Source organism: Schistocerca piceifrons, chromosome 5 (assembly GCF_021461385.2).
Source record: "Schistocerca piceifrons isolate TAMUIC-IGC-003096 chromosome 5, iqSchPice1.1, whole genome shotgun sequence".
NCBI lineage: Eukaryota > Metazoa > Arthropoda > Insecta > Orthoptera > Acrididae > Schistocerca > Schistocerca piceifrons.
Window position 1 is genome coordinate 335,270,224 of NC_060142.1, and position 20,232 is coordinate 335,290,455.

Genomic DNA, 20,232 nt, shown 5'->3' on the forward strand with positions numbered 1-20,232 from the left:
CGATTTGGAAAATTCATGTAACATACAAACAAATTTTACGAATGAAAATGGTCAGTGTAGTGAAAGTACGACGGATTTATTTAATTCCGAAATAGTGACTGACAATGTACACTCGAGTGACAAACGTTATTGTAAATTACGGAATGACCAAATGGTCGTACAAAACGTGACAATTGTCGGTACGCAATTAAACAGCACAGATAATAGAGTAGAGAATGGCTTGGGTCAAATTTTGGTAATATTACGACTAATGAATGAAAAACTGGATAACAATCTCAAACAAAGCAAACTGATTAATGAAAGGTATAAACAATCGAATGAAGAACAAGACAACATTGATAAAAAAATCAAACAACTTAGTGAACGAAATGAACGGATTAGTGAACAGATTAAAGCCATTGCCGCGCAAAATTGTGATAATACAAGTCAATTACGTGAGGATACTGAGGCTTGTGCTAATAACAGTAATGAAGAAGTTGGCACTGTTGCACAAGAATTAAGTAGCACACGTGTAGGCACAACAGAATCACATAAAGACGAAGTTAATGCAGTCACTGAACAATGTTCAGCAAACGCGACACAGATACACGAAATTAATGCAGTCACCGAACAATGCCCTAAAAACACAGTACAGATTCGCGACGAAGTTAATTTAGAGTCAGTGGAAGTTTCACACACTCCGAATACGGAAGTCAATAATAAAAGTGAACGACAGAACAACCAAAATGTCGAAAGTTTTCAAGTAAGAGAACTAAAAACTATTTCAGTCACCAATACGTCACAGAATCCGCCACGTTGTGAGCATTTGTCTGACTCACGCAGCGTGTATAATGTGAACAATTTACAGAGACTACGCGAATTAAAATCCGAAAAGCTACGCGACTTAAAATATGAAAGCTACGCAACTTGAAGTACGAAACGACACAAACAGATTCACACACAAACCCGAACGTGTTTTCAAATTCAGTGACGAGAGCGTTGATAATAAGCAGTTTGCATTTGTAAGAAAATGTAAAGAATTTACAGAGCACAGGTACACGCTTTACACTGTATACGACAATTTATCTTTGTACATTCACCGCTATTGCTTGTAATGCAGAAGCTAGCTTTGAACCTGATGCGACAATTTGCTATTGCATTTTCATCAGCATTACGTATTATGCAGAAACTGGAGTTAGCAAGAATACAGCGATTTACTTTTGGAATTTTACCGATATTGCCTGTAACGCAAAAACTAAAATTTATTTGCAGTGCGTAAATGACCTCAGGGGATTCATTACGCTTTAATGAATATGTGCCGTAGCGAGCATAGGGCCCCGAGCTGTAGTAGTGCTGTTTCATCTTTAGTTTTCTGCACTACTGCCTTCTCTTCTACTATCCTTTATATCTATCAAAACTGCTCTTTAACTATTGCTCTACCTAGAATTAAGAAAAATGACAAAGAAAACCCGATGTGACAAACTTTTACCGAATGTGACAATTTTCAGTAGGCACTCCAGAACCAGCGTAATTTTAATAGCGGATAAAATCGTAATCATCAGTATGTGTAAAATTAACAGCAAACGCATTTTTTGGTAACAATAGACCTTTTTCACCACAATAGCATGAAAGTCAGCCGCTTAGCATACCCAACCAACAATGCAGTCTACAAGGTTAACCAAACTTTAATGTTTCGCCGCGTGCACGTATAGTCCCAGCTCCAACAAATAGTAGCGCATGGCAGCAAAGAAATAACTACGTACAGACAACACACTATTTCAACTCGTATCGCAATGCGCCGTATAGAAATTACTATCATGACAGACGTAAAAATAACGAGCACAATTTTCAGCGTACATTTAATAACAGTCGATCTTTTCAGCAGCAAGAACATCAGCAACAACACATTATCATGAATGATCCAAACAATAGGTGTCATCTATAGCGTAACACGTCAGTAAGAAATAACAAAACAGTTCATATAGTGGATATGCCACAACATTCTCCCGTAAAAAGTAGCACGTACGACAGAATTTGACCAGACACAGTACAGGTTTCATATTCCAGTAACGTAAGCAATAATTTTGACATGCAGAATCTTCTTCACGAAAATGTTATTAATTTTGACGCCATCCGACACACGTTTGCATTAAGGACAGAATTACGACGTATGTAGACGATATTCTTATCGCAGAAGCTAACTGGTCTGAACACAATCTGATTCTTGAACAACTGTTACAAACTTTTCATGCACAAGGACTTACAGTTAATCTTAGTAAATCGCACTTTGGCAAAACTTCTATAAAATTTCTTGGACACGTAATTTCAGCAGAAGGCATTGCACCTGATCCAGAGAAACTTCAAGCTCTACGTGACATTACTGTTCCTACGACGAAGAAACAATTACGCAGTTTTTTGGGCTTAATCAACTTTTTTCGTAAATTTATTCATCACTCTGCTTTAGACACACCTAGATTGTGCCAATTAACAGGTAAAAACACTATTTGGTCTTGGGATAAGCAAGCACACTCTGAATTCATGAACCTGAAACATGCTTTGTTGAATGCACCACTATTATCGCACCCAGATCTTACTAGAAATTTTTCGATTGCTACCGACAGTTCCAATACCGCTTTGGGCGTACACATTTTCCAGGAAATTGAAGAAGATGGTTCAATAGTAATTAAAAACATCGCATTTGCAAGTCGCATTTTGTCACCCGCAGAACGAAATTACTCCGTTACAGAATTGGAAACATTATGTGTTGTTTGGGCATTTACGAGATTTCGGCATTTTCTTTATGGCAGACATACCACTGTTTACACAGATCACAGAGCGATACAATTTTTACTTTCAGCTAAATTTACTCACGACAGATTAAGCAGATGGAAACTGTATTTACAGGAATTTAATTTTACAATAGTTCACATTCCCGGCACACAAAATGTTATAGCAGACGCACTATCGCGTTCTCTCGGCAACAATCAGCAAGACGTAGCAACCAACTTCTGCAAAACAAATTTCAGTGTCATGTACATTCAACAAGTTGCATTTGAAAACTTTATTTCATCGTCATTACAGGACATAGCACAAGAGCAAAATAAAGACAATGTGTGGAAAGAAATTAAACAGCTTTGGCAAGATAAGAATAATGTTACGATTAGGAACCACTACACAGTGCGCAATGACATTCTGTTTCGCCGCCCTCATCCTGACAGCAACAATTGGTTATTATGCATTCCTGACGAACTGGTCAACAAATTAATTTGGTACACTCATTTAAGTTACGCACATTACGGAGCACGAAAATGTTTTCTTATACTGAGACAGAACTGTTACTTTACCAACATGGAGAAACGTATACGACGAGTTTTAGCGTCTTGTAAAATTTGCCAGAAAGCTAAATCAGACACCACTTCACATATTCCTCCTTTATATCCCATTATACCTGTTAAATTAAGACACATGGCCGCAGTAGATATTTTTGGTCCGATTCCGAGAACTAACAGAGGCTTTTGCTACATCTTTGTCGCTGTTGAGCTCACTTCAAAATTTGTTACTTTCACTCCATTACGCAAAGCTACTGCTAAAACTGTTTCGAAAGCATTTGTAAAACATTTTCTATCTCATGTAGGGCATGTAATGAAAGTAATTTCTGACAATAACCTAAAGACATCACACACATCCATGCCCAAGGCAGGATTCGAACCTGCGACCGTAGCGGTTACACGGTTCCAGGCTGAAGCGCCTAGAGCCGCACGGCCACACCGGCCGGCAACAGGGGTCATATTGAACATCTATGAAAAAGTATGAAAAAAAACTTTTTGAGTTTCCTGTTCATCAAAAATGGTTCAAATGGCTCTGAGCACTATGGGACTTAACATCTATGGTCGTCAGTGCCCTAGAACTTCGAACTACTTAAACCTAACTAACCTAAGGACATCACACAACACCCAGTCACCACGGGGCAGAGAAAATCCCTGACCCCACCGGGAATCGAACCCGGGAACCCGGGCGCGGGAAGCGAGAACGCTACGCACGACCACGAGCTGCGGACTGTTCATCAAAAAACAAAATTTATTGCACAAGTTTACCAGTTTCAGAAATATAGACATGCCAAATGGGATGATTCTTTTTGATACGCCCTGTACTTGTAGCAACTAAAACTTGCAGTCACCTGAAAAAGGCAGGTAAATTCACGCAGTTTCTGAACTTGACCCGTCTCTACAATACGCTCATGTGTGGCTTGCAAATGTTCCACAGTGAAACAAAGATGCGTGGAAAATTGTTTCATGCTAATATGAGTTAACGATTGAGTTATTAGTGAGAGGCCGCCTCCAAATTCGTACGGCAGCAGCTGCGTTCCACGCGGGCCAGCGTCAGTTGTTTGTAAACCACAGCACGTGGCGCGCGTCCTTGACAGGCCTCGGTGTTTGTAAACATCTCTCTCTTCATGCAGGTCGCAGAGGCTGTAGTGACGCCGTGGCCGGTCGACCGCTACGAAGCCCCTCAATTGGCCAGCTAGCTGCCGTAGCGCGGCTCTCGTTCCAGCGCTCTTAGTTTACGTTAAACAACCAGCTTTCTTTCTGCCAACCAACAGCTTGGGCGTCGCTCTACTTACGTTGTGATTTGCTCTAACCTGTAAACGAATACATTTCTCAATATGCAGAAAGAACCGCTATGTAGGTAATAGGTTGCCTTTTTCCAGTTTCACACACAGCTAACTTCAGCTACTTTTATTCTTCGTGCTACAGAATATCTCGAAAACACATACATCACTGTCTCAAAATATTTTACATATATTCACACAGTAGCATCACAAGGAGTAATCCTTCTATCCATGACAGGAACATTGATTTAGGAAATATGCCAAAGCTAGCCATTTATTTTCGTTCTATTATCTGCCAAATAAACAAGGCCGCACACGTCGACCTTCCAGTCGTTCCTGTAAAACCTCAGAAATACTTCCGTCAGTTGCCTGCTAACATTTAACATGTTCTTGTTGGAGACCTGTACGAAACCACTGTTACTAGCTTTCAAGAACTGTTACAGACAGCATCGGTCAAATTCTTTGAACCTGAAGTAAACTCTGCCATATGAAAGTACAACTACTCCTCATTAATACTTACTGGCTATTAGATAACATTACATTACGTTGTGTCCCTTAGACCGTGTTCATTCAATCTGTAAGAATACCAAGTTGTTTTATGACTGGTACAATAAACTTTCGAGAAAAGAAAACATTAATATGCACTGACATTAGAAAGCCATTTCTTGCTACCTGTGAGATATTTCCTTTAAATGCTTTCCCAAATACATGGTTCTTCAAATTAAACTTTCGCTACTTGAGGGAAAGTACACGCAAAACTCTTTATTGTATTGGTACCCAACTTTATAGAAATGATGTTCAGACTGGGCGGCACAGGATTTGTATTGTTAGTAGTTTTAGTGTCATGACTTGCCGTTAGGCGCCTTACTGGTAGGGCGACGTGGCGCTGTTAAGCGTCAGTGTGCATTACAGTTGCAGACAGTCAACATGGGTCTGGTCAAGGTGAGCAGCACTTGGCTCATAACGCTGTTTCATCAAAACATCATCAGTAGTGCTGCTGCTCTTCGCAAATATCGACTCATTAAAGGAATACTAGAGTTTCCCTTTCCTCGGCCGGGTTGACGAACGTGGTTCGGAAGCTCGAATTAAATGGCGAATTGGGTATTGCTCCTAGAAGAGGTCGACAGCCAACTGCGGAAAAAATTGTTGAAGAAGTTACTGTGCCATGGCTGAGAATGCCGGACGCAATGTGTGACGTGCAAGTAGTGAACGAGCTGTGATACGAAAGTTGAACATTCCATGGTCCACCGTTCGAGAAGTGCTGCGAGAAGTTGTGAAATGGTATCTCCAGTGCGGTTCCAGGTTGTCCTGGATGCAGATGGCCTTCTCATTGAGCAACGGTTGTAACCTGGAACGTGAACATGGTACGCAGTTAACCAATGTTACTCTCTCCAGTAGAAATTAAAACACGTTTCTTTCAATGGTTTCAACGTTATTTCTCTTCTGCATATTCTTACAAATATTTCCACAGAGTTTTTCATGGATGCCTTCTCAGGTAGTGAAAGTTTAATTATAGCTACCCAGTATAATGAAAAGTATATTCAGTTACTAGCCTTGATTATGATCTTCTTAACCCTTAAAATCTGCATCATTACATTGCCAATGGTATTTAGTCTCTTTGAATAATACATATGGTTTTGTTCAAGGATTTTAATCAGTAAATAAGTTGCAAGTATTGAGATTAACTCTAATACAGTTACAGAATTTCTCATTTTTTGCCTATTTGGCTGTTTAGACAATAGTCAATACTTTATCTTGAGAATTTCGCGATTATTTAGTAAGATTACAATGAGATAAACAGCTTAATTTGTATTATTCGATGTTTATTAAATCTTTATTTTATCATCATTACTTTGCGACTGTACAGAAAGATAATAATGAAAAAAACTGTAAGACGTCAGGATGTTAGCAATTCTACAATATAGTTATCTTCAACTATTTCCAAATCCCTCCAAATCAGTCTGAAAATTGTCTAAGCATTCTAACAATAGTGACAAATCGTGCAAACAATATGTATGCAACGTTCTGGTTTTATATTCCTGCAATATTTTCTACATTTGAAAATTTTGATAATATTCATTTATATTTATTAATTCGGTTAAGTACAATGATTCAACGAGAGATAATGTTTGTGTGATTTGTGGACAACTCTGAATAGACAGGAATAGAGTCATTTACTGTTGTATGTAATGATGTGACGATTAATTTACGATGCCGCTACATCCTAAACGTAGATGTGATAACGTAAGACACAGCTCACATGTAATTCACCGTGATTCCGCTATTCAAATATCTCCAAAAGAAATGCGCAACAACTGTAGCACCATTCTCAACAGTTTTTGTCATATTTTTAACAGGCTGGCATCCAGGACCCGGAGATCCACAGGCAGGCTAAGACAATCTTGATGGAGATGGGAAAATTCTACCAGGTCATGGTAGGTATCTAACCACTTTGGAAAATTTTCAAATTCTGTGTGTTCAGTTACACAAATCTAGGATAAAAGAAGTCATGATTTACGTCAATCTGTATTCTTCAGGTGTTCTGTGTACTGAAATTCTTAAATATGTGCTTTCCTCGCTATTAGACAGAACTTTTAAAGTTTCAGATGATAGCTCTTTAATGGTATACAGCGGTTTTTTGAAACAAATTCTCTATCATATGCATACCAAAACATTTTGAATATTTTGTTCAAGTTCAGATCGTTTAATAAATCTATAAGAACTAAATATTATGAGTGTGTTTTTTTCTTTAACATTAAATAAGAGATCACTTCATGAAAACTACTTAATAATATTAAGTTTAATGATAATACTGTTACATAATAATACCTTCAAATTCCTCTGTTCTAGTCATATGGTAGTCTCTCGCTCTTGCGAATATAAGTGTCCTACTAGAATATTTTTGCAAAGTAGATGGGTTTTTGGGTAACATTTACTCTTCTGTACAGCCAGTATTAATCAGAGGTCACCTTATTTATCGGAGAGGTTAAACTAAATTATGGCAATATCACAACTGGCTACAGCGCTATGCACAATACAGTGCACTGGTAAAACAAGAGACATAACAGTATGAAGAGAAGCGATAGCTACAGTTACGAGAGTATGCAAATGATCAAGCGATGTTGGCTGAATCTTGGGAGGAAGTACAATTTGCGATGGAGAGGTCGCCAAGTGTTAGAGAGAAAGAGTATGGAATGAAGATAAATGAAGTGAAGACTAAGATGATGTAAATCAGCCAATGGAACTGTGGCGTCGTAATATCATTGAAAAGAAAAAAAAAAACTTAGAACTGGCGAAATCTTTTGGGTACATAGGAAGTGGAGTTCGACAATAGAAAATTAAAGCCATGTGGAAGAAATAAGAAATACGAGGGCGTGCTGAAAAGTAATGCCTCCGAATTTTTTATGTGAAAACTCTTCAAGCTTTATAAATAAAAAAAAACGTTATTAACATTTTACATCTTTATTCTTCATGTCCAGATATTTGTAGCCCTCTCTCGCTACAGGGCTCCAAACTGAAGCGTGTAATATGGCGGTGTGTAACATAACTACGTCAGTGCGTAAGAAACAGCGTGCTGTAATCGAGTTTTGAATTCAAAGAGTTCGTCCGCACATGGAACACTCTCTCCTTCTGCATGAAAATGCCAGACCACACAGGAATGCCGTGACATCATCAATAATCCGACGCCTTGGGTTTACTGTCATCGATCATCCTCAACACAGTCTCTTCTTGACCCCATCCGATTTTCATCTGTTTCCAACACTTAAAGGACCTATTCTAGGACTTCACTTTGATTGTGATGAAACGGTGCAAGCAAAGGTGAGGCTGTGGCTCCGTCAACAAAGGCAAACAATCTACAGTGACGGCCTTAACAAACCTGTCTCTCGTTGGAGAAATGTGTTCGTTGCCAGGATGACTGTATTGAGAAATAAATATGTAGACCTGAAGAATAAAGATTTTGCATTTTAATAACATTTGTTATTACAATTTTTCACATAAAAAATTCGGAGGCATTTCAGCAAACCCTCGTACAAAGGAGAGCTAGAATATCCACGCTGGTTTGTTCTGTCAGCATGAGCGTATCTGAAATCTCAACCAGCTGGAATAGGCGATGATATGCGTTGTGGAGAGTCTTAATTATAGAATTCTGAGATCCACATTCCTGAATAATACGATAAACATACTGGCTTCTCCCATACACGTCTCGCATAATGAACACGACGCTTAAAGTAGAAAAATTGTAGTTTATACAGAGGAGAAGGAATGAAATAAGCAGGATGTAAGGGAAGACAAGATGAAGTATCTTCAGGAAAAATACGGAGAAATAAAAAATGAAATGGTCATTGGAAGGACTGATTCAGCACACTTTTTAAGTCAACACAATCTTCGATGAAATTAAAAAGCTAGGAAGCCAACATTAAGAGTGGCATGAGAATTCCGCTATTAAACTCAGAGGAGAGAGCGGATAGGTTGAAAGAGTATATTGAAGGCCTCTAGGAGGCGTAGGGACTATCGGATGACGCGACAGAAGAAGAAATGGGAGTGGTATGGAAGAGATCCAGTATTAGGGTTTAACACAACTTTTGAAGACTTGCAACCAAATAAGGCGGAAGGCATAAATAACATTCCCTTGGAACTTCTAAAATTATTTGGGGGAGTTGGATAGTTTGATAGGGTTTTGTGGAGAGAAGCGCTAAAAGTGAAATGGACTGACAGAATGACAAATAAAGAAGTGTTTCTGAGAATAGGAGAGTTAGAATAAGATGAGAAAAAATTTGGATGAGACGTATATCGAGAAGAAATTGCCCACAAAAAAGAATAATCGAAAGAAAGATTGTTAGGAAGACAGGGAAAGGAAGAAGAAAGACTGGAATGCTGAATGCTGCTAAAAAAGGAGGAAGTTATTAGTAGGTTAAAGGAGAAGCATAGGACACGGGGCAGAGGGAAGTGGAGATGGTGCAGTCTATTTCTGTCGCTATACAGATAAGTCAAAGAAGAAGTATAGTATAGTTCATTACATTTCATAATATCTATTCTTACCTTCTTTCACATCTGGCAAGTATCTGTTAAGGCGACAGATGCCATTTTGCACCGTAGTTGGGGACCACGTTAAGTTTAGATCCCCCTATAACTCGCTATTCAAATTAGTTCAAGTGTTGGAGGTATTAGGACCACGTCTTCTAAAGCACTGCGTTGCTCAAAACGACCCTAGTGCTGAAGACAGCTTTACCATCTCCAGTTCTTACAAAGCGTAGTTCTATACGAAGTGTCATATTTGGTATACATCGGCAGAAATAGGAAGTGTTACATCTTGAACGACTTGACGGAGCGCTACCAAAATTTCCGTGCCTGTGGGATATGTTGATTAAAATTTAATGCTTATGCTAACTTGGCTGTGGTGCTGTAGCTCAGTGCTGAAGTACCTGGCTGCAAATCCAAAGGCCTCGGATTAGATCCTGGATCAACTGTAGAATTTTTATCCATCACTTGTCACTTCTTTCATCTCTGGCAATGTTTGCTGATATTAAAAATGCCAGGCTGATCCGTGGTTCGGATTCCACGTTAAACCACCTACAACTGGCTCAGTTCAGATGTACGAGGAGGGCAATGGCCCACCACCTCCTGCCCATGCCTACTAAAGCACTGAGGTGGTCAAAACAATTTTCAGGTGGATAACTGATTTACTTTTTTATGCTAGTTTATTTTCAGGAGGGAAAAAGGCCATTCCTTAAAGATGAAGAATAGTACAAGTACGCTATGGCCTTCATGTGTGCCTGACGTTAATAGTACTTTTCGGTGGAGGTCGCAACAGGGCATCCTCATGGGCGTGGGTGCGTCAGAACCATAGGTTAGACAGACAGCTGTGTGTAGTGCGATGCAGTAGAACGAGTGGTAAAGAGATGAACTCAGGACGTGTGGCAAGAAGAGTAGGCACAGGAGCTTTCTCAAAGAATGCGCCACGAGAAGATCGTGGGATTGCTCTACTGCTCCTAACAAAATGACAGATGACTACATCTGAAATACTGGCAGAATGTCACCACAGACAGTCGGGAACAAACTAATGGAAACTGGGTCAAGATCTCGAGTTACGACGCGTTGTTTAGAACTCACGCCAAGCCACACACAACAAAGACTTGCGTTCTGTACAGTCGCAGCGAAGTGGGCCAGTGAACGGCGTGTCTGTAGATGGTCCGGTTAAAGGTCACATGAAGCAGCGATTCTCAAATCCAACTCCTGGAATCAACTTGTAGGGAGCTATTGGAACTGACAACAGCGCTGGTTTTGTAACTGTTGAAAAATGGCTGAATGTTCACCAGTATGTAGGAGGAATGGGGAACCCTTGAGACAACCCCTCTGTTATCAGCGTACCAAATGGTACATTCCAGCAAGATAATGCACATGGTCGGTTTAAGGTTCAAGCTGCACAAGCGGCTGCTTGAGACGTCAGGCTGAGAAGAGGCCAAAGGCGGCTATAGTGCAAAATTTATACGCAAGGTTTATCATAATTAGTAGCGAAAACAATGCTTTTCCACGTCCACCAAATTTAGATTTATTTTGAAAAGTCTTACCAAGAGCCCAAGGAACAGCAATTAATTTAGACGCTAGAGAAAGACGCGCCTGCCGTTGTGGCCGAGCGGTTCTAGGCGCTTCAGTCTGGAACCGCGCGACCGCTACGGTCGCACGTTCGAATCCTGCCTCGGGCATGGCTGTGTGTGATGTCCTTGGGTTGGTTAGGTTTAAGTAGTCCTACGTTCTAGGGCACTGATGACCTCGGATGTTAAGTCCCATAGTGCTCAGCGTCATTTGAACCAAAAAGACGCACCGCGAAGGAATTATCTGACTGGGACGGAAATCGCTAGACTTAGTATACGCGCACAGACAGACAAATGATTGCAATTTCAGAAAAACTGGTTAATTTATTCAAGAGGATGGAGCACGTCAATAACGCATTGGTCCACCTCTGGCCCTTATGCATGCAGTTATTCGGCTTGGCACTGATTCATAAAGTTGTTGGATGTCCTTCTGGGGACATCTTGCCATATTCTGTTCAGTTGGAGCGTTACACCGTCAAAACCTCGAGTTGGTTGGAGGACCATTCCCATAATGCTCCAAACGTTCTCAGTTCGGGAGAGATCCACCGACATTGCTGGCCAAGGTAGGGTTTGTAAAGCACGAAGACAAGCAGTAGAAACTCTCGCCGTGTAAAGGCCGATATTATGTTCCTGAAATGTAAGCTCAGGATGGCCAATACTGATACTGGTAATGGTGGACATTAGTTTGGAGTGGAATGAAAGCTTAATGTAATACTCGCTACGGCATGTACATTTCCATAAATTTCGCTAAATGTTGGACTGTTGCTTCGTTACGTAATACTTTCCACTTCTGTTCAAAATGAACGCTGAGACGTCGTTGTTGCAGGACGACTTCCTGGACTGCTACGGCGACCCCGCGCTGGTGGGCCCCGGCACGGACATCCAGGACGGGAAGTGCACCTGGCTGGCAGTCGTCGCCCTGCAGAGGGCGTCCGACCAGCAGCGCCGCTTCATGCAGGTGCGCACAGCTGCTGTACAAGGGGCGTTTGAAAAGTCCGCGCAAAAATAAAAACTACTTACGTGTTTGGGGGAAATCTTTTTTAGTTTTCGACATAGTCTCCTTTCAGACTTATACACTTCGTCCAATGCTGTTCTAATTTGTTGATCCCTTCCCAATAATAGGAATTATCTAAGTCTGCAAAATAGCTATTAGTTGCTGCAACCACCTCCTTGTTTGAATAAAATGTTTGTCCCGCCAGTCATTTCTTCAAATTGGGGGACAAATGGTAGTCCGAGAGAGCCAAGTCTGGAGAATAGGGAGGATGTGAAACGAGTTGGAATCCTATTTCGATTGATTCTGCGACCGCAACTGCTGAGGTGTGTGCTGGTGCATTGTTGTGATGGAAAAGGACATTTAGCGTTCCAATCACCGGCGTTTTTCTTGCAGCTCGGTTTTCAAACGGTCCAATAACGATGAATAATATGCACCTGTAATAGTTGTACCCTTTTCCAGATAGTCGATGAGGATTATCCCTTGCAAATCGCAAAAGACAGTCGCCATAACCTTTCCGGCCGAAGGAATGGTCTTCGCCTCTTTTGGTGCAGATTCTCCCTTGGTAACTCATTGTTTAGGCTGTACTTTGGTCTCATGAGTATAGTAATGTATCCATGTTTCATCCACAGTGACGAAACGACCCTGAAAGTCCTGCGGATTCTTCTTGAACAGCTGCAAATCAACCTTGCAACACTTCACACAATTCCGTTTTTGGTCAAGCGTGAGCAATCACGGAACCCATCTTGCGAATAGCTTTCTCATGTCCAAAAGTTTATGCAAAATATTACGTACTCGTTCATTCGAGATTCCCACAGCACTACCAGTCTCAAGCACCTTAACTCTTCTGTCATCCATCACCATACCATGGATTTTATCAATGATTTCTGGAGTCGTAACCTCCACAGGGCGTCCAGAACGTTCAGCATCACTTGTGCCCATATGGCCGCTCAGAAAATTTGAAACCACTTATAAACTGTTCTAATCGAAGGTGCAGAGTCATCGTAACGTTTATCAAGCTTCTCTTTAGTCTCCTGAGGCGTTTTGTCTTTCATAAGGTGATGTTTAATCAGCACACGAAAGTCTTTTTCGTCAATTTTTTGACAATCACTCGACTTCCTAGATGCGCACGAATGCCAGACACAAAGAAATAGACCAATATGGCTGTAACTTGGTGTGTGCTCTTTCCGAAGATGCTACTAACTAAACATGACTTCGATACGTGCCGGTGGTGCCACTCTCGGACTTTGCACGGACTTTTCAAACGCCCCTCATACTTTCCTACCTGGTACTCCCCGCAATACCGAGGCAGTGATGTACAGAATTGTTGTCAGTACCTTCGCGGTATGGCAAATCATGTTGCGTGGAATGTTGCAGACACTATTATTACGGTCTATTTGTGTAACGGGCCCGGGAAGATTATTGCTTTCATTTCTGCGGACGTAATACACTGAGGTGACCAAAGTCCTCCACCTAATATAGCATCAGACCTCCTTTCTCGCGGCATATTGCACCAGCTCGACGTGGCATGGATTCAACAAGTCGCTGGAAGTCCCCTACAGGAATCTGAGCCATGCTGACTTTATAACCGTCCTAACTGCGAAAGTGTTACCAGTGCAGGACTTTCGGCACGAACTGACCTCTAGATTATGTCCCACAAACGATTGAAGGGATTCATGTCGGGAGATCTGGGTGGCCACATCACGCGCTCGAACTGTCCAGAATATTCTTCCAACCAATCGTGAACAATTGTGCCCCAGTGACATGGCACATTGTCATCCATAAAAATTCCATCGTTGTTTGGGAACATGAAGTCCATGAATGGCTGTAAACGGTCTCCAAAAAGACGTACATAATCATTTCCAGTCAATCATCCGTTCAGTTGGGCCAGAAGATCCAGTCCATTCCTTGTACACACAGCCCACACCATTATGGAGCCACAGCCAGCTTGCACACTGCCTTATTGACAACTTGTGTCCATGGTTTCATGTGGTCTGTGCGACACTCGAACCCTACCATCAGCAATTACCAAATGATATCGAGACTCATCTTACCAAGCCATGGTTCTCCAGTCCTGAAGGGTCCACACGGTATACTCTCGAGCCCAGGAAAGACGCTGCAGGCGATGTTGTGCTATTAGCGAAAGCAGTCGCGTCGTCTGCTGACGTAGTCCATTAACGTAAGATTTCGCCACACTGTCTTAACGTATACGTTCTTCGTTCGGCCCACAATAGCTTTTGCAGTTATTTCTCGCAATGTCGCTTGTCTGTTAGCACTGACAACTCTACCCAAACGCCGCTGCTCTTGGTCGTTAAGTGAAGGCCGTAGGCCATTGCGTCGTCCGTGGTGAGAAGTAATGCCTAAAATTTGATATTCTCAGTACACTCTTGACACTGTGGATCTCGGAATATTGTAAACCATAATGATTTCCAAAATGGAATGTCCCTTGCGTCTAGCTCCAACTACCATTCCCTGTTCAAAGTCTGCTAATTCCAGCCGTGCGGCCATAATAACGTCGGAAACCTGTTCATATGAAACTTTCGAGTACAAATGACAGCTCCGCCAATGCAATGCCCTTTTGTACCTTGTGTACGCGATACTACTGTCATCTGTATGTGCATATCGCTATACTCAGCAGTTCTGTCCCATAGGAACTTACCCCAAATTTCCAAATTTTGTCACCTCAGTGTAATTAATGTAATTTTGACCTCGCGGTCACTACAGGAGCGATACTTAGGTTTCTGTAGTATAAGGGGGCAGTCAAATGAAAATGAGACAGATGGAGAACAAATAAGTAAATGTGTTTATTATTTCAAAAGTAATCGCTATAAATGTTACTATATTTGTCGCACTGTGAAACAAGATGGCCAATGCCTTCATGGAAAAATGTTTTCGGTTGCCTACGGAACAATGACTGTACCCTGGCGTGCAGCTCTTCGTCCAAAGCAATCAACGGCCTCGCTTTACAGTGCTCGCCAACATGTTGCCAAGACTGCTTCGATAAATCTTCCTCGCTTATGAAGGTTCTTGAAACTTTGTAACAAGGCTTTCGTGAGACAGTTTACATCTTCGTTCAAGCGTCTGCCAAATCAGTATTTTTTCGGCATCTCTGTGATGCTTTCCCAAGCACAAAAAACCTGTGCTCATTGTGTACATTCGATATCTCCTGTTAGTCCTGTTTGGCATGGGTCCCACACTCTTGAGCACTATTATAGGATGGTATAACAAAGACAGTCAGTCTCGATCGCAACTAATGTCTATTTACTTGTATTTTGCTACTTGGCTTAAGTCAAACATGATCATCTTAAGACAACTGATCCTAAAATTGATAAAATGGGCCAAGTATTTCAAGCTAATCAACATACAAACTAAATTACAGCAACATGGTAAAATATGTATGTATCCTTGGTGACTTGAAGAGACGACATACGGAGCTGTTGGACGTACCAGAAGCTACTAGTCAACGTTTGCCGACTAGCATGTAGATGTTAGGAGTTACAATGAGAAAGTTCCGTTCACCCTTCCACACGTGATAATTAGAGTACAGCAGTGAGCAAAGAAACTAGCAAACATCGTGTGCACAATAGAAACTAACCTCATATTGTACGTGTAAACATAATATAACATTGATTATAGTCCACAAATATATTTAAAATACTTAAAAGGACATTAAAAATTTAAAAATTTCGATGTTAGCGGCAAGAATCTGAAGAAGCTGCCCCCTTTGTGCATTACAAATAACTATTACAACGTTTACATCTTGCCAGAGTGTAACATAGGCGATACGAACAGCCAAACAAGAATACTTCAGTAGGACGCCAAAGGTTAACATACGGGCGCACGCTCACTATTCCAGCCGTCCTAGCTACCATTGGCGTCCTACTCTAAGTACCTTTGCTTGGCTGTTTATTTTGCCAATGTGATTTGCAGCTGGTAAATTTTTGTCTGGAATTAGTTACCAAATAAATAAATATTAGGTGTGACCTAGACTGACTGTTTTGTCACGTATCTGAAGGAGATCGTTGTCGTTCCAGTGTGTCATGGACTACACGAGTGGTTTGTAAGGAATCTCCTTTGCAGACTAGTAGCATTAACCCAGTGTCCTATCAATGAGCCTAAGTTTCCTAAGAACATACTTGATTATTCCATTTCTTATCACCGCAAATTGCGACAACCCGATATTTTTGTGTTGACTGATTGAAGTCATCATAAGACGCTACATTTTTTTCGTTTCGTGAAATGGACAGTTTCAGAGTGATTAACATTAAAAACAAATTGCAGTATTTGGACCAATTTGAAATCTTATCAAGATCTTTAAATTTATTTCGTACATGACTGGCGTTGAATCTGCAGCTATGGTTAAAATAGCGAATGCCTTGAATTAATATTACAATCAACAACTTAAACAGAGTGATTCTTCCATTAACTAGCTTGTGAGCCACTGAAGGTTCATCTACAGATGGTCTGTATTTACAGGCATTTTACGTTTTGAAGCAGGTGCAGCTACTTGATCGCATCGCTCCAGCGTTGTATAAGAACTGATTCTATGAGGAACCATATTGATTACTTTCCAGTATAGAAAACACAGCACTTAGATGCACTTGGTTTAGCAACTTCTAACAGAGTTAGTTAAACCAAGTGCATCTAATTGCTGTGTTTTCCACATCGGCATTATGCAGACAATCTAACGTCGCTGTTTTAGGTAGTGGTTGGTGGGGGGAGTGATATGAACTATTGTTGCGTAAGATATCGCTAGAGGTCGGGTCTGAACGACCGCGTTTCCACACTGGCAGCCTAAGCAAGCATTTATGCCGCAGATATTACCAAACACCGCTTTACTTACGGTTCTCCGTTTTCTTTCCTTGTTTTAAAATGAGTGAAGAGACTAGTCATGCTCCATTATGGGGTTTGAATACTACTCTCCGCAATTGTCTTACAGTCATTCAAGACATGGAAATACATTTGTTCAATTTTTCGTCCATGTCATGGTTTGTATTCCGATGTGATGTTCCATGTTCAAACCCGTAGCGAAGTAGGAGCAAGAACTCCCTTGTTGAACGTAACCTAGTCGTGTGAACCAACCACTCTTACCACAAAACCATATTAGCGATACAGCCTGATGCTGATTGGACTAAATGACTGTAGATACTACACTGACAACGGTGTTCGCTTAGAGTCGGAGGCCGAGGGAAAGCCTTTTACTCGTAGGGAGAAGGTAGGAACCTGAGGGAAATGAGAACTCACGTATCTCTCCCAGTTAATTCTTAACCATCTCTCGGTAATGTCCAGGAATCGGTGCGCATCGAAGTTGCAGACCCACTGCAAGCGATACGTATCGAACGTTCGACACTGTCAAGTCTCGAAGCGGGAAATACACGTCTTGTTTTATACTTCAACAGCGGAACGTTGGCTGAGAGCAACAAGCTTAGAAGTTTGCTACCGGACACCGTGACAAAAGTTTTTGACAAACAATGTTAGAAATATGTTTATTGATCGCTTCAGTCATAGTAATTCAGCCTGTACTCTTAGGTTCCTGCAAACCACGTACTCGTATATCATGACACTTTGTATGAAACCGTTCCACTTCCGTTAATGAAATAAAACTCATGTAGTGACTGGTTGTCGATGTACGTCGTGTCGTTCATACCAAGTAGTATTTTTTTGTTTTCAATACGTTCGTCTTTCGTCGTGCGTCTTGTCATCATCTCGGGAGTCCACCGTTTGATATACATCGAAATGGGTCTGCAACTTCGATGTGCCCCAATACTTGGATATAATCCCATCTTTCTTTATTTTTCTTTCCTTTTGGCAGTTTGTGCACTCCCTGTTGGCCAACCCCTCAGTATAGTCCCTTGCACCACACAAAAGAAAACAAAGACACCATTATCATTATTTATTAACTTGTGTCCTCGGGGCCTTGTACCGGTACCTGAGAGTTGTCCCCGCTGTTACAGGAGTGCTACGGCAGTAAGGAGCCGGAGAAGGTGGAGGCGGTGCGGCAGCTGTACGACGAGCTGGGCCTGCCCGCCACCTACAAGAGCTACGAGGAGCAGAGCTACGAGCTGCTCTGCACCCAGATACAGCAGATCTCGCGCGGTCTGCCGCACAAGCTCTTCTTCAAGTTCCTCGAGAAGATCTACGTCAAGGACCCCTGAAGCCGCGCAGCGGCCGCTGTCTCGTCCGCCACTGTCTGCTGTGATCGTACAGTGCTCATTGAGACCCCTAGATCAATAGCGGAGTTAAACTTTCAACGGTGCAGGGCGTATATGATGGAAAGACGCGCTACCAGACAAGAACTACTGAATTCTCTAGCAAGTTTCCTAAATGGTTTTCTCATTATTAAGACATAAAAACTTGTAATTGAACCTCTCACATGGTTTGCGGCAGCCACCTACTTTAGACGATACGTAGAATCTCTAATTTTGGTCCCCATTTTCTAGCTTACGTGTCTGGTCGAAAATAGGTTGTGGCTTTTGGTATAGTGACAGACACGTTTGAAGATCGGCGGGGTAAAAGACAGAAAAACTGACAACAGGAGTGGGAGGCTTTGAAAATAAAAGTTTGTGCATCATACAAATTTCGTAGTGTTGTTCTTTCACCTTCTTTGCCGAAGTCGTCGTTTGATTACTAGTTCATAAAATTTATGACTTGCGCACTTCCTGCAAAATTATCCTGCGAATGAACAGCCTGCGTCGCATGAGGCTATGGGTCAGTCTCACCTGGATACGTAATGCGCATATCCAGCTTCAGAATGGCCACAAATAAAAGTTACTTTTCTCGATATTGCCAGTTGCCTTAATTACTGAATATAGTATCTTCTTCTGTCTTATAAAGAATTATGCAATACTATATACTCAAGTGTTAATAATAATGTCTTTATCATTTCATTTCTTCGACATAAGTAATATGTAAATACTGTCAACAGTGTTTTTGTATATATGTATAACGTTTATTGTTAATACATTGGACTATTACTATGTATTATGCCTTATTTCTTTCAAATCCATGATTCGCAGCCATACTTTCAATATGAAGGGCTTATTTCAATAGTGGTGCAAGTCAATTTTTGTTCATATTGAGAAACAGAGTCCTAAAGTTAAATGAGCGCTGAAAAATCTGCAGTTGAGATACCACAAATATTCAAGCATATGGCTTCTTGCTAGAGATGAGCTTATGCATCTCAGTAAATTAGCTTACCACGCCTATTTTCATTCTCTACTATCGTATGACATCATATTCTGAGGTAACTCATCATTGAGTAAAAGAGTGTTCATTGCACAAAAGCGTGTAATCAGAATAATTGCTGGAGCTCATCCAAGATCATCCTGCAGACACTTATTTAAAGAGCTAGGGATCTTCACTGTAGCCTCACAATATATATGTTCACTTATGAAATATGTTATTAACAATCCGAACGAATTCAAAAGTAATAGCAGTGTACATGGCTACAACACTAGGAGAAAGGATGATCTTCACCACTCAAGGTTAAATCTAACTTTGGCTCAGAAGGGGGTAAATTATGCTGCTACAAAAGTCTTTGGTCACTTACCTTATGACATCAAAAGCCTGACAGATAGCCATATAGCATTTAAAAGGAAATTAAAAGAATTTCTTAATGGCAACTCCTTCTACTCATTGGATGAATTTTTGATATAGTAAGTGGGTAATTTCCCCAGTACTCACAAAAAAAGAAACTAAAAATATTAAGTGTCATGTAATATTTTGTGTACTGTAATATCTTGTATAGACAGCTTTTATTAACCTGACACGTTCCACATCATTACGAAGTGTCGTATTCATGATCTATGGAACAAGTACTAATCCAATCTAATCTTTCTGTTAGTTTGGATCATTAATTTCAGGAGCATTATAGGCAGAAAAGAGGAGGTAATGGACTTGTGCCACTATTGAAATAAGCCTTTCATATGTTCCATGGTATTTCTAGGTTAGGTTAATGTTTTTTAACGTCCTGTCGACAACGAGGTCATTAGAGACGGAGCACAAGCTCGGGTTGGGGAAGGATGGGGAAGGAAATCGGCCGTTCCCTTTCAAAGGAACCA

The 20,232-nt window shown here is 41.0% G+C and overlaps 1 protein-coding gene across 1 annotated transcript in view; it reads left to right on the plus strand.

The window, feature by feature from the left end:
* The window catches only part of LOC124798421 (farnesyl pyrophosphate synthase-like), a 262,415-nt gene extending 243,262 nt beyond the window's left edge, over window positions 1-19,153 (plus strand). Inside the window, exons 6-8 of the mRNA XM_047261823.1 lie at window positions 6,946-7,023; window positions 12,008-12,139; window positions 18,127-19,153. Coding sequence (XP_047117779.1) covers window positions 6,946-7,023; window positions 12,008-12,139; window positions 18,127-18,327 — 411 coding nt within the window. The 3' untranslated portion in view covers window positions 18,328-19,153. The remainder of the gene's footprint in view (window positions 1-6,945; window positions 7,024-12,007; window positions 12,140-18,126) is intronic.
* Window positions 19,154-20,232: the final 1,079 nt, after the last annotated feature.